General features: G+C 30.2%; 1 protein-coding gene across 1 annotated transcript in view; it reads left to right on the top strand.

Annotated features, from left to right (window-relative positions):
• Nucleotides 1–4,883: 4,883 nt before the first annotated feature.
• The window catches only part of LOC122515474 (nose resistant to fluoxetine protein 6-like), a 44,138-nt gene continuing 32,771 nt past the window's right edge, over nt 4,884–16,250 (top strand). The window contains exons 1-12 of the mRNA XM_043632842.1: nt 4,884–5,392; nt 6,060–6,304; nt 6,376–6,569; nt 6,671–6,801; nt 6,985–7,212; nt 7,323–7,536; nt 8,195–8,360; nt 8,455–8,534; nt 8,618–8,713; nt 9,329–9,458; nt 9,563–9,737; nt 9,821–9,963. Coding sequence (XP_043488777.1) covers nt 5,176–5,392; nt 6,060–6,304; nt 6,376–6,569; nt 6,671–6,801; nt 6,985–7,212; nt 7,323–7,536; nt 8,195–8,360; nt 8,455–8,534; nt 8,618–8,713; nt 9,329–9,458; nt 9,563–9,737; nt 9,821–9,963 — 2,019 coding nt within the window. The 5' untranslated portion in view covers nt 4,884–5,175. The remainder of the gene's footprint in view (nt 5,393–6,059; nt 6,305–6,375; nt 6,570–6,670; nt 6,802–6,984; nt 7,213–7,322; nt 7,537–8,194; nt 8,361–8,454; nt 8,535–8,617; nt 8,714–9,328; nt 9,459–9,562; nt 9,738–9,820; nt 9,964–16,250) is intronic.

The raw sequence follows: 16,250 nt of genomic DNA, 5'->3' as shown, positions 1-16,250 counted from the left end.
TGTACGAATAATTAAAAAATTCAATTTTTATCGCGAAGTAGAGTCATATTTGTTCGAATAATTATAAAATACAATTTTTATCGCGAAGTAGAGTCATGTTCGTACGATAATTAAAATAAAATTTTGATCGCGAAGTAAAGTCCTGTTTGTTCGAATAAGTAAAATAAAATTTTGATCGCGGAGTAGAGTCAGTGCATTCGGTCATCGTCACCCTAAGGTTAGGAGACCCATCGTGCATTCATCAATGAAGATTTGAAGTAAGTATATATTTCTATGAAGCATTTTCTATGTTAAATTTTCAATAGTTTTTGATTACGACGACGATATTAATCGTTCTTTTTCATTTTCTGTTTCAGAACATCATTGCAATTCGTGCGCGAAGTAATGTAACGGGAGTGTTTGATAGTTTTAATATAATTAAAATCACGGATTAGAAGCACGATCGTTCGTTAATTTAAATTCGAACGCGTTTCGTGTTCGCATTCGCGTTATTTTTGAAGTTTATATAATCAATTAACTTTGAGCAATGCAGTTAATTGCATTAGAGTTTGTTCGCATAATGTTATAGTTTTATTTTAAAACAGTCGTACAGACTGTTCGCGAAGTAGAGTCAGTAAAGTGCATTAGTGAAGTGACCGCCTATCGGGAGTGAAATTTTTGTGTTTGCATTGACTGCGTGCTATGCAGTCTTTGAATTAGATTGTAGAGTCAGTGTTTGTACGAATAATTAAAGTAACATTTTAATCGCGAAGTAGAGTCAGTGACCGGGCGTAAATTAAATTCAAATCGTATCGCGTATGTAGATTCAGTGTTGTTCGCCGTTAAAGAAAAATTTCGGTTTCGCGATAAGAAACTCTTTTATAGTTTCTTATATTCATTTACCGCGATATTAGAGTAACGGGAGTGCGAGGAAAAGTGCATCGAGGAATTCTCTGATGGGTCTGATGGACGAGAGATGCAGCTGGACCATTTGCTACGAAATAGGAGTGTTTTGGAGCCACCGTAGAACTTCTAATGCTAATTGTTCATATTGCGTACATGTGTCATTTTATTTTAAAATACCATATATATGTAATATGACAGTTAGCAGATTTAAAGAAGATTTTATTTGAAAAGTAAACATATCTTCTGATCTCTTGTCTCTTACAAATACTTTACGATCAAATTATTTTCTTGATGATGTTGATGATGTCTCTAATGTTGATACAACTGATTTTAGAAGACAATAATACTCTTTTGGATACTGGGCAGTTTATGCAATTTATCAGTACTTTTTGGATTATATCAGAATAGATTATCAGTTTTAGCTGCTGTTTTTTACGTTGCTTTTGGTAGAAATGTATAGGCAATTGGTATAGCATGGATATTAATGGCGTGTTGTACAAATAATGGAGGTATAAATAAATATCTGACTCGATTGTTTAACTCGACATTATTACTTTCTTATCGTTATTAATCAAATCAATTCGCATTTTAGGTATAGCGAATCATATTCTTTCGTGGAAGGTTTGGATACCATTAAGTAGTTTGACTTACGAAGAGTATTTGATAAATTCAATTTTTATAAATTCTGTGAACTTATAGAGAGAAACTTCCCCTCACGTTGATGATTTTGCAATTGTAAACGAACGATTGGCGATGATGATGATGATGATCGATCGTTCCTCGATCTGGATGCAAGGATTAAAGGGCCTTACTATTTAGATAACAGTTTATAAGGATTAATAGTTAAGAGTACATGTATATTTAATCATACATAAAATCACTTAAACATAAGGCTTCAAAATAACATAATCATAAACATAAGAAAACATAAAGCATAAAAGACGTAACACATAAGACATAAGAACTAATAATCACTCAATAAGAACACATAACACTTCAACATAATACGACCACTTAATATCTCGACATAATACCATAAGACTTCCTAATACTTAATCATAATACATAACTCCAGTGCAATCATAAGACTTTTCGAAGCGCAATCATAAGACTAACTCTTTTTCTTTTCGTATGCATCGGTCATACCGCCGACGGTAGGACCGATTATTGGTCCCGACCAATAGGTATCCGACCCATTATTGGTCATCAACCGTCTTTCTTTCAAATCCACGCAACACCACAGAGTGGGAGTGCGTACAAAGCGTTCTCGTAATCTCCACAGTCTAGACCACCAGACGTTACTCGATAGGAAATAAATATTATATTCCTCTCCTCAAAGGTCCCTTTCTTACGAATTCTACAGTTCCATAAGTTCTCTATTCTATTGTAAAACAAACTATGATTAGATTATCCTATATCCTATCCTAAGCTAATATTACTCCGTTACACAATTGTGTGTGTATGTATAATTCTTACTTGTTTGTTTATAATAATAGATTTATATGAATTTTAATTAATTGATTTTTTGTTTTGTTTTATAGTTAATTTTAGGTGTGGGATATGTAATAGTAAGTTACACATGTGCTTACGTGGTATCGTTGATGTTCGAAATATCGTATTTTTCCAAGATGAATGAAGAGATTAATAACTCGAACAGGAAAACATGATTCTTTTTTTTCTAGTTCTTGATAGTTTTTTTCTATAGGTTTCTAACGATCACGATAAAAAAACAAAATGAATACAATCTCTCACGAAAGTATTTTAAGACTCTTCACGAAATAATTTATTAATTATAATAAGTATACTATACGACACTTACCGACATATTATTACCACTAGATGGAGAGGTATTACTCTTTAAATTATTTAGGTAATATTTCAAGCAAATCGAATAACATATGTACTATAGTTATGATTTCAAAAAATTTCAAGAAATGTAATTTTTGTATAGTATTCACGAAAATTTTTCTTTTCAACAGGATAATGATCCTATACATACTGCAAAAATTGTTAAGGATCATGCGCACATGTGGCACGAGTGATATGATTTCAAAGCATTCTATCACTCGTAAGAAAAAAAGCAAAAAGAGAAGTCTGATAATAGGTAATGCAAATTATAAAGTGCGTCATCTCTTATTTTCGCATTAAAATTCTATCTGTCATCTCTTTTCCCGATCAACTTACGTAACACTGTAACTACAAAAAACCGTCTGTTGACCTTTAATCTTTACACCTGTGTGCGTAGAGAATTTACACTTGAGACATTTTATATTCATTTCATAATTATTGATTTAGAAAACAGCGCATTTACGTTTGTTAGTTTTTCTCGTCGCAAATAATGAATATTCCTTTTTAAATTACATACACTGGATATGGTCTAATTGATACAAATTATTATTTTTTCTAACCAGTGATCGATTGAATGAATCAACTATTTCCATATTCGCACACATATACAGTGTTTCAAAAAGTATTTGAGCACTTACAAAAGGAAATACTTTATTAATTATTTTCAATAATAATTAATTTAAAAGTTTTTTAAATTTGAAACTCTTCGAAAATTATGAAAAAAGAAAATTAAATAAACACGAACTTATTGCTGGTTTCAATACCTTTTTATACTTTTCTTAATTATCTATTTTATATTATATAGTAAGTTATTTTATTTAAAAGCGCTGTAGTCTATAATTATTAAAGAAGAATTTGTACTCTTTTTATTTTGTTACGGTATTTTAAATGTAGTACAATTAAACTTTAAATACACAAATTTATCTTTTAAAAAAGATTTAGTAATAATAAAATATCCAGATAAATTTAATTAAATATTGTTGATTTAAATATTGTTTTACAACGATAATAAGTTTTTTGTTTAAAAGTTAAATTATTGAATAATTAAACTTTGATACTTATTAATGTAAATTAAATTTTAATTAATTGATTTTGTAGCTTTTTTTTAACTTTTTCATTTCCTCTTTATCCATCATGTTTAATTGGATTTTCAAATAAAATGCTGGTAATTCATTCTCCAAATCTCCAAAAAATTTAATATATTAAATAAAGAATGATCTTTAAACGGTGTGCAAAGTTTTGTTAAGAATTTTACACGTTTAATCTCAAATGACGGAAATATTTCAGGTTAAATAACGTTTATATGGAAAACTCTGTATATATATTCATAGACGTGTATAATTATAAATCTCTCAATAAATCTTATTTTTTATTCACTAGAAGCGTAATAAGAGCGACGTAAACATTGCTTGATCGAGTCCGTTGAGAGGTAGGATATTATCCTAAAAAAAAAAAAACATTATATTGTAGTGTTGATTTTCTTTTATTCGACAAAAAAAATATAGAATATTCGTAGAGTGGAACTTTCGTTGAATATTCTTTACCGCTAATGCATTTTCGTGTACTTGTACATCTTGCAAGATTTGTATCAATTATGTAAAGCTGCAGTGACCAAAAGAGATAGTGTTTGAAAAAAACTATTTATCGACTGTATACCGTTTTTGGGAGAAGTTTCAATCCTAACGCAAAGATATGGTAATAATTCGTTTTGGAAACATATGTTTAGCTATTTTCAAGCTGTAAAATTCACAAATAAATTTATTCGTTAATTGTAGCCTCTACGAATAATTAACCAAATAATTTGACGTATACTAAATAATCTAATACACTCTGCTAACATTTAGGATTGTTTAAAAGAAAATACATTTCTTTTACCATTTCTGTTAAAAAAAGTTCTACTACAAGAAATATTCCTCAATTGAAGAAATAATGAGTCCTTGACATAAACAACTAATCGGAATGGAAAACAACAATTCTTCAAGCAGGTTGATTGGATTAATTAAGATACAAGATTTTGTGACGTCAACAATGACACTCATAATCGTTATGTTAATATTATTTATTAAAATGGAAGAGGCAATTATTATAGGAGAGATATATTATAAAAAGACATCCTTAGAAATGCAATCAAACAGTTGTAATTTTTCGGTTAGGTGGTGTGATACTTAGTGTACTTAGTTCTTTCACATTCGTCTTGTATTATTAAACGAATATAGTTTCAAGTAATATCATAATAATTCTTTTTATGTTCTTACTTTCTAAACTTTTATATTGTTACTTCTTTGTACTATTTCGCAAAATTTTTACTCATTCAGTGTAAAAACAAAAGAGATACTTTCTAAAAAAGTGAAAGTAGCGTAAAAATAGATTTTTTTCGACGAGTATTATATAGCAGCAAAAAAAATAAAAAACAGTACATCAGAAAGATATCACGTAGTAAAAATGGAACGTCCAATATTCAAATTCTTAAATTATTTCGCAGCACTTATTTTCTATCTTAATTATTGTACGGCAGATGAAACGAAAGAATTGAAAATTCGTACGTTGCCAGTTTATGCAATGCTAGCAAACGCAGAACTTTTAAATTCAACTCAATGTAGAAAGGAACTCATTGAGTTTCGAGAAGCCATCGATCAGCAGTTATTGTGGAGCTTAAAAGGTACGTGAAAGCTACTAGATAATTTCTATTATTAAGAATTTATAATATTATTGTTGAAAATAATTGTTCATTTTACTATAAACGATATTTTTGGTATGATTATTTTATAAGGCAAAAATTTAAATAAGTAAGTTCGAAGGTCAAGGAAGGAACAATATTTTAAAGAAAAAAAGTTTTCTTCTTTTTTTAAATATTTTTTCACAGGAAAAGGATCGTTTCCAAATGATTCGAACTTTGTATAGCTTCCATTTAACATTTCGACTATTTAAAATACATTTTCTTTTTTCTAATTTTAAAGTTGTGGATTGACAATTCATTTTAAATCTTATTGAAAGTTTAAATGTTGAGTTGCAAACAATGTACATATTCTAGCATTGCCTGTGACCATATGAAACAAACAATTAAATAATTTATTAAAATTTACATTAATATGCTATTAATAAACGATCTTATAAAAAGCTTACGCTTTGCAAATTTTACTACATAATGCGAAATAAAAAGCATAAAAAGCTATAATTAATTTAGATGACTCTAATTATTAAAAAAAATCAGTTTAAAAATCAGCTTACTTTCGACTAACCAAATGGTTTCTTCTTCCTGAGTCGCACATAATAAATAATTTCGATCAACAAAAAGATGAAATTTGTATTTTATTTCTTTTATCAAGTAATCGATGCGAGCAGCGATTTAAATAATGGATTCATTTATGGAAATAATTATTGGTTGGGTAGTAGAAGTCAATGCGAATACGCAAAAAACGGAGATCATCTAATATTATCGGAAGAGATATTACGAAACAATTCGAGATTTCGTCATATCGAAGATGAATTTCCACCTTTTGAAGTGAAATTCTTTGCTGCTAATTTTCAACACAATAGCACCTTACAATACCACATTGAAATATTCAAGGAAGTAAGTTTCTATTAAAAATAAAAATAGTGATTTTAACAATCTTATTAAATATTTTGATATTTTTTTCCCAGGATTTGATAATACTTGGTATGTGTTTACCAGCATCCTGTTCGAAAAAACAACTTTTTATTCTTCTAGAAAACGTGTTGAGGAAGAGAACTTTTTCTAAAGGAGAACTATATTTAGCCGATTTTACGTTGGTTGAAGTACGAGATCTAATAGATGACCATCGGTGGTTATTAAGTGGCACATTTATTACAATGATGTAAATCAACAATTCTTTTATTATTTATGATATTCCTTCGTTAAATATACAATAGAATTATCTTTGTACAATATAATTATCCTTGTTGTTGTCTTTTTTAGGGTAATAGTCGTTCTCACATTCCTATTAATGATAATAGGAACGACCTACGATGTCCTGATATACCAAGAACGATTGAAGAAAGATAACAATTGTCTTCAAGACCGTAAAAATGTTAATTCTCTATCGATCGGTAAATCTATTTTATAATTTGCAATCCATTTTTTCAACATACTTTTGAGTTATTTTCATTACATAAGAAATTATTTGTACGTACCCTATCTTCGGATTGGTGATGGGTAACGAGCGGGTTATTATAGCAAATTCGTATGGACAAACAAATAATAATTTAATATCAAAACGTTTATTTTTTTAGAAGAACTTCAAACGCTAAACGATAATAAAAAGGATCAACTAAAAAAATTAAAATACCATAGATTTTTTTGTAAAATATTTCTAGCTTTTTCCGCATATTCGAACACGAAAATAATATTTGGTATGAAATCTGAAGATGCTGGTATTCCGATTATACACGGATTAAGATTTTTTTCGATGATATGGATTATTTCGATGCATACAGGATACTTTTCAATCAATTTTTTTGGTAAAAATATTACGATTCAATTTAATTTACATTAAAGTAAGATATTTCAATTAAATATATATATGCTTGTATATTAATTCTCTTATATTTTTTGTTATGTTTAATAATAGACAATAGGTTTTTTCTATTGAAAAAATTAGATGATTTATTTTTCTACGTAATATACAGTGGGACTCTGGCAGTAGATACATTTTTTTGTTTTGGTGGATTTCTTGTCTCCTATTTGTATTTAAAAAAAGTTATGGGCAATGATATACGTGCACCGCATAATTTTTTAAATGTAACAAAATTATATTTTCTCGCTCTCTTGAAGAGGTTTATTAGGTAAGACCATTTTTTTTAATTCCATAAATCTAATATAATTAAAGTAATTTATGTGTAAGTTTTTCAAATCCGAGGACAATAAAAACATTTTTTTTATTATATAAATAATATTAACTATATTAGTGACCCCTATGTTGATTTTTCATAAACACGATTTTTTGTTTGAGTACATTTATATATGTGCATAGAAACATACGGGTTTATAATAACCGATTCCAAAATATTAATACAAAAATAAAAAAAAGCAGAGAGGTGGATGTTTGAAGTTATTTGAAGCTTAGAGAAAAAAAAAACGACAAATTATGAAAGGACAAAGAAAGTTCTAGAAATAAACGATTTAGGGTAGTTTATCCGTTGTAAGTGACATTGATTGAGTGTTGATTCTTATACTAAAACGATGATGCATATTTCAAAAAAATTCGATCTTTATCTATATTTGATAAAAGCTCAATTGACAACGGATAAACGGTTCTGAGATCACTAATATTAATCATATTTTTAGATATATTTTTTCAATTTACCTGGACTGTATATTAAATTTTATTTACTTGGATATCCGAATATCAAAGATTTATGAATTTTTACATAAATTGGATCAAAATTAGAGTTATAATTATTTGGAATATCTTACGTATTTTTTCTACTTCTGCTATTTTAGATTGTCACCTACTTTCATGATATTAATCGGATTAGAGCAGATAAATGTAACATGGTACAGTAAAACATCGCTCTTCTATATAACGGAACGATCACACGAAAATTGTCAGAAATATTGGTGGAGAAATATCCTCTATATTCATAATCTTTTTAGTGTACAAGATATGGTATGGACCTATGTGAATAGCAATTTTCAAAATTCTTCTATGATTAAGGTAATAATATAGATACAATATTACTTATCAATACCGATCTTTGCAGTGTATGAGTTGGAGTTGGTATTTAGCGAACGATATGCAATACTTCCTTACAGTAAATTTTCTGTTATTCTTATCTTCAATGTAAGGCATTCTACATTTTTTTCTATAAAAAGTTCTTTTTAAGCGAAAATAATTTTATTTGATCAAACATAATTTTATTTCAGGTACTTTAAAGTAGCAGCCAGTTTAATGGGATTATTGTTTACCTCATCCATAATTCTTTCTGGCTATATATCCTACATTTATAAATATACAAATACGTAAATATCAATATTAATTATTATACATATGTCCGGTAATGTATAGTTTAAGTTTACTTAAAAATGTAATTATTTATAATGAGCTAGTATTTCACAGATTGCTGGGTTATTTTACTGAATGCAAATATGATTTCGTTTAATCCAAATAATAGGTTTCAGTGGAGAATTTGTCGTGTCTGAAAGAAAGAAATTTGAAGCTGTTGTTATTAAAAAATCCGTGAAAAATTGAGATTTCTATCTTTCTGCTCTCAGTAATACATCGACAGTTATATGCAATTTATTGCATTAAACTCATTCGTTATTAGCGACTTACGGACTTACTAGTGACTAACGAAAGTATCTAAATACTTGCCTTACTTATATGAAATAATTTATTAATTATTATATGTATATTTTTTTTGTTCGACACTTACTAACATATTATCAACATTAGATGTAGGTATGACACTCTAGATTATATAGGTTGTCTAGTCAAGTGAAAGACCCTATATATGGGCTGTTTTCTATTTAAAGTCAATATGTCCGAGCGAACTCGTATAAAAAGATACTCGCGCCAAAGTATACTTTAATGATAGGGTTAATTGATTAATAAATTAACGATTTTTTGCATTACAGTTTAGAAAGACAATACAATCTTGGGAAAGAGCTGTATTATTCACCATTGGTTAGGATAGGACCTTACCTAGTGGGTGTGATTACTGCGTATATTCTTTTGAAATTAAACAACAAACTATTATGGAAAAAAGTAAACACATCTTCTGATCTCTTGTCGCTTACAAATACTTCACGATCAAATTATTTTATTGATGCTGTTGATGATGACTCTAATGTTGATATAACTGATTTTAGAAAACAATAATACTCTTTTGGATACTGGGCAGTTTATGCAATTTATCAGTACTGTTTGGATTATATCAGAATAGATTATCAGTTTTAGCTGCTGCTATTTACGTTGCTCTCGGTAGAAATGTATGGGCAATTGGTATAGCATGGATATTAATAGCGTGTTGTACAAATAATGGGGGTATAAATAAATATCTGATTCGATTGTATAACTCGATATTATTACTTTCTTATCGTTATTAATCAAATCAATTCGCATTTTAGGTATAGTGAATCGTATTCTTTCGTGGAAGGTTTGGATGCCATTAAGTAGGTTGACTTACGGAGCTTTTTTGATTAATCCAATTCTTATAACTTCTATGAACTTATACAGTGAAACTTCCCCTCACTTTGATGATCTCCCATACGTATGTATTATTCTTACTTGTTTGTTTATATTAATAGATTTATATGAATTTTAATTAACTGTCATTATGTTTTTTTGCTTTGTTTTACAGTTAATCTTAGGTGTTGGATTCATAGTAGTAAATTACATTTGTGCTTACGTTGTATCGTTGATGTTCGAAATGCCGTATGTTTCCTTGATGAAGGAATGGATGAAATACTTGAACAAAAAACATGCGTATTTTTAAAGTTTACTTCTTTAGACGCGTAAGAAAAAAAATCATAAGTGCGAATTCTTACCATGCGCCACGCACAGTGACATGAAATTGACAGGATGGAGTTAGTTAGTATTTATGATGCGCGCGCACAGCGACATGAAATTTATACCCTGAAGTAAGTCGATAAATCTCGGAAAATATCGATGGACGGAAATATCGGACGGAAAATATCGGTGACGACTTGGCAAGAAAAAAAAGAACGTGCCCAAAACGGAAGAAAATGAAAGCGCTAAGAATATAATACTGGAATGTAACTTCCATAAACAATAAAGACCAGAAAGTACTAGGAGAAATAGAAAAACGCAGACTAGATATCTGTGCTCTCTCTGAAACTAAAAAAAAAGGCAAAGGAAACTTTAGATATGGAAAATAGGTCCTGTTCTATAGCGGAAAAAACAAAAATGGGAAAGCCACTTTGGGAATGGGCCTACTAGTACACGAGGGATATGAAAATAACTTACTAGAGTCCAAATACATCAGCGATAGGATTCTACAGGTAACGCTACAGCTCCAAAAAAAGACACTGACACACATAATCAATGTATATGTCCCCAAATGATATCAAACCACAAAAGGAGAAAAAAGAATTCTACGAATTGCTGCAAGCGTACCTAGACAACATACCTAGACAAGACGAGACTGTAATACTCGGGGACTTCAATGTAAGGATCGGTAACGAGGTAGTAAATGGCTCAACTCCCTATAATAAGATATAAAAATTACACTTATGTTATAATTACTATAATTAGATATACTTACACTTAATATAAAAAAAATAATTCCCCTACGAAGAATAGAACTTTAATAACCGGTTCACGGTAGCGAAGACGATACTACTTACGCTAGCGCACCACTTAAGGAGTATTCAATTTTTTTCGTACAATTCTTAAGACTTTGAAGATGAATAAGAATGCATTACTGTTTTCTTATAAAATAATAAAAATGAATTAAAATAATATATGTCTAGCCAAAAAATAAATTCCATGTTTTTAGAATATCCTTTCCTGTATATCTTGAATTAATTTTATGTGTAGATATAAGATTCTTCTTTTTCAAATATGTATTCAATTTGATACACTAATAAATTTTTACTAGACAAAAAATCAGTAATTTAAAATTTTATAAAATACGTAATTTATTAGGAAAAATATTTAAATTTTAAATTTCGTCTTACAAAGAATACGTATTCAATTAATTATACAAATAAATTTTTGTGAGACAAAGAATTTACATCAATTAATTATTCTAATTAATTTTATGGCGAGACACAAAATTAATTCATTATTTTTACTCTCAACTAAATAATAATAGTTTCTGTTAAAATGAATTATTTTTTTTTTACTCAAGGTTCATTATTTTTGACAATAAATAAAGAAACGGCGTGCCATAAGCATCAAGATTCGATTTAAAAATGCCGCGCTTATACGCCGATATATAGATATACAAAACGCTCGACGCACGATGGCCAAGACGTAAAATTCTGGCTACCAAATGAAAAAATAGAAAGAGAGAAATATCGGTTTTCTTTCTCACTCGCACTCGTATACAAAACGCTCGACGCTCGATGGCCAAGACGTAAAATTCTTGCTACTGAAAGAAAAAATATAAAAAGAGAAATATCAGAACGCTCAACAATCGATGGCCAAGGACAATAATACTCGTTATCGCATGATAAATAAAAAGAGAGAAATATTGGTTTGTTCTCTCACTCGCACTTTCATTCAAGACCGAGAGTCCCGAAGATTGCCGAAGATCCTTCGTTTGTGTATTAGTGCACACGGACGCTCGCACGCACACTAGCCCGCTTGCGTGTAAAAGCCGACTGAGAGGCGGGACTTGCTTCCCCACTCTTACAATTATTTTCCCATCTTCAATCCAATTCTATTCGCTTATTTTTGAAAATACGAAGATAACTCATAGAACATTTTTTATGTATATTTTAATTCTCTACAACTTTTGTTTGAAACTTTTTTTGATTAAATGCCTAGATTCTAAGATAAAGCCATTTTTTACCAATTTTTATCCTTTTTTACCCTTTTTCTCAAAAACGGCACTTCTTACCGCAAAAAAATTAGCACCATTCGATTCAGCGTCGTCTATTTACCCTTATATCAAGTTCTTACCCTCTTTCCTGAGACATGGAGGAAAAGGCCCGCGTTGACTGGAATAAGGCTACACAAAACAGAGGAAATAACCACGGTGATAGAGGAAAATAGGGGAACGAAAGTGCTTAGGAAAAAATTGTCTGAGGGTAAAAAACAATTAAGTAAGATAATTGACAACAAGAATGGACAAACCACCACAAATAAGCGAAACATCCTGCAAATCGTGAGAAACTTCTATGCGGAACTCTATAAGAAAACTACAACAACAGAAATTGGCGTAGGCATTCCCGAGATACCAAACCAGGGATCAGAAGACATCCCAGAAATCACTCAAGACGAAATAAACAATTGCTTAAAAGACATGAAAAACAATAAATCACCAGGAGATGACGAAATTAGCACCGAAAATATAAAACTAGGAGGATCAGCACTTCTAAAAATACTATGTAAGCTATACAACGCTTGTTTAAGAAACTCCGTAACACCTAATCAATGGAATAAGTCCATCATAATACTTCTACACAAGATAGGTAATATAGCCCAAATAAAAAACTACAGACCAATTAGCCTGCTATCGCAGATATATGAGCTATCTATGAGAATAATCACCAAAAGGTTGACAGCTAAACTCGATCTTTATTAACCTATTGAGCAGGCAGGATTTCTTAAGGGCTATGGCACAAATGATCATCTCCATACAATCAAAATCCTCATTGAAAAATGCATAGAGTATAATAAACCGTTAGTTCTTATTTTTGTAGACTATGAAAAAGCTTTTGACACAATAGACCACCAAAATATGCTTAGTGCCCTCGCTGATTGCAGAATTGATCATCGCTACATCGACATCATTAAACAATTATACAAGAACGCAAATGCTGTCATTAGACTTCATTAAGATACTCCTAGCTTCCAAATAGAGAGAGGTGTGCGGCAAGGGGATGTCATCTCCCCCAAATTATTTACTAACCTTTTAGAGTACATGTAAAATGCACAAACATCGAGAACCTCAGCATCAACATTAATGGTGAAAAGCTTAGTCTCCTTCGCTTCGCCGATGATCTGATATTAATTACGAATGATCTCAAAGAAGCGCAAAAAATGATGAGCGAGCTGAACCTAGCATCCAGAGAGGTTGGGCTGAAAATCAATATAGGCAAAAAAAAATTCATGACAAATCTCGTTGCCAATGAAAACCTAACAGTGAACAACACAGTGAACAACTTAAACATTGAGCAAGTATACTCCTACAAATACTTAGGCCACGAGATTCGATTGGGAAGGGATAATCAAACCTGCGAAATTTGCAGAAGAATAGGTCTTAGATGGGCAGCCTTTGGAAGATTGAGCTTCATCTTAAGATTTGATATTCCCATGTGTCTTAAGAAGAAAGTCTTCGACCAATGTATTTTACCTGTACTAACTTACGGAGCCGAAACGCTGACTCTAACAAAGAACACCGCGAAAAAAATAAGAGTAGTAAATTTTTCTTAATAAAATTTATATCGTAAGCCAAAAATAAATTCGCACTGCCTATAATATAAATGCATTTTTCTTTTTAATTATATTTCTTATAAAATGATTATAAAATATTATTGAAAAAATAGAAAAAAAAATTTATTAACGTATTTTTTTGGCTGTAGTAGTGTAGTGGTCAAAGTAGCTACAGTGTGTGTATGTTCTTCACGTCGCCGATACCTATATCTTATCTTGGCAGCGGTAATAAGTATGTTTACCTTTTTTTCTTATTTTTTCTATTCGTTCTTTTTCTTTGCTTTCTTATTTCTTTTTTTCGTTATTAAGAAGAAAACGGTTGAAATCGATCAAGCGATTTTCGAGATATTTCATTGCAAAGTTTGAATTCCGACAAATTAACGGGTCTCGCAAACCTAGTGTTAAAGATGCTACTTGGTTCATTCTAACTGGGAAAGGAACCGAAGGAAGAGGAAGCCCGTGGATCAGAACAAGGACTAATGAAAAAGGGAACAGATGCAGCTAGATTTACCTACTTATCAACTATTTACTTTCTATTTTCTTATAATCTTGACCTACTTGACCTTTATTATTTTTCTTTTTTCTTTTATTTCTGACTATTTAACTATTTTTATCAACCTGACATCTATTTATATGTTTCTCCCGTCTATTGATTACCGAGATTCTAGTAATTTATATCCAGGACGGTCCTTTCTAATAGGATTTATTTTTTTCCAAAGCCGAAGTAACGACCGGTGTTAACCATAACACGAGGAAAGTTCGAATGATAAATTTGAATGTCCGGTTTTGTCCCTGGGAACAAGGGCTTAGTTTGCTAGCCAATCAAACCTGAATCAACAGCCCTCTCAATTCATCATCCATCGGCGCACAATAGCCCTAAATCACCAAAACGTTGCTGAAAAATGTATATGTAGTTCAACATTTTAATAAGTTAGTATTTAAGGGTTTTTGGAGTCGCTGAATATGAACCTAATATTGATGATAAGACACTTCAAAATCGTCAATCGTGCAAAAATATTACAAAATTCCTTAGAACTGGCAACATTCTGAATAACGAAGAGCAACAAAGGTTTCCCTCTCCTTTTCGATCATGGCTTAGTCCTTCCACGAAAGACATCATATTTATACTTATGCAACGAATAAGGAACGCTCACGACCAATAGGGCACACTTCTCCCTTTCGTAACGCCTATTTAGGGAGGAGACGCCATTTCCCTCTCCATGAAAGTCGTAAACCATCACGCATATATTAGAGCATCATGATTTCTACTTCTTTCCTATCAATCTGCGACACCATCTTGGAACTTTCCGATTGATGCTGCAGTATTCGACTAATTTCCCCTGACCATTACACTGAGGGAATTCGTTATCGCGCGAATATTTAAAAGTGAATTATTAATAAATTAAATTATTAAATCTTTGTGATCTTAAAATTATTGTTAAACAAATAAATTACATATACATAAAAAAAAAGTAAAAATAGGTAATAACAAAATTCACATATCGGCGGAAATTTCTAACTTATCGACTGAAGGAACGCGCGAGGAAACGCGTCAATTATTCTTAGGTATGAAAATTTCTTCATTAAAAAAATTAAGAATCTTTTATTGTATAATACTTTCAATTAAACGTGTATCAAATGGTGTACAACTTATACATACACTTTAGTAAATTAACTACAATATATATAAAATATACATTCATATTTAAAAAGATCTCTGTCTTATCGATTAATAGAATTTGTTACAAGAAACAAACTCTGCAGACATTACATTATACGATTCCTGCATTACCATTTATAGATATTCATAATTTGTATAATATAATAGTTAACAATCAAGTCAAATAATCAAATAATTCATTAATCGTAATTGAATAATAATTTCGTTAACAATATGTATTACTATTAAGAAAGTATCAGTAGTCAAAATTAGATCTATATAGGTAACATATAATTAAAAAGAAATATAGAGAAATTAAATATAATTATTTTTTTTCTTACGTTATTAAAAACCACTTGGCATTGTGGCCAATGCCTAAGAGAAGCTCACAATTCCAGAAGGTCACACTTTCCCTATAAAAAAAATATATCTATATATTAATATATTATATATTAATATGATTATTATACAAAAAACCGACAATTAAATGCGAAAGGATAGCAAAAAGTATTGTCCAATCGTTCTGAAAATAATTGACCTAGAGTAGTTTAACCATTGTCAAGTTTTTGTTTGTTCGAATATTAATTCTTGCACCACTATGATTACGCATATTTCGAGAACATTCAGTGCGTATCTATATCCGATCAAAGTTCACTTAAAAACTACGAAATTATTCGAAGATATCTCCTTTTCTAATTTTATCACAATTTTATATAGCTTTCGTTCTTTTCTCTATTTTAACTAAACAGAATTAACTGAAGCACATTTTATAG

Source organism: Polistes fuscatus, unplaced genomic scaffold (genome assembly GCF_010416935.1).
Source record: "Polistes fuscatus isolate 324 unplaced genomic scaffold, CU_Pfus_HIC Scaffold18, whole genome shotgun sequence".
NCBI classification, from domain to species: domain Eukaryota; kingdom Metazoa; phylum Arthropoda; class Insecta; order Hymenoptera; family Vespidae; genus Polistes; species Polistes fuscatus.
This window is presented reverse-complemented; position numbering and strand designations above follow the sequence as displayed.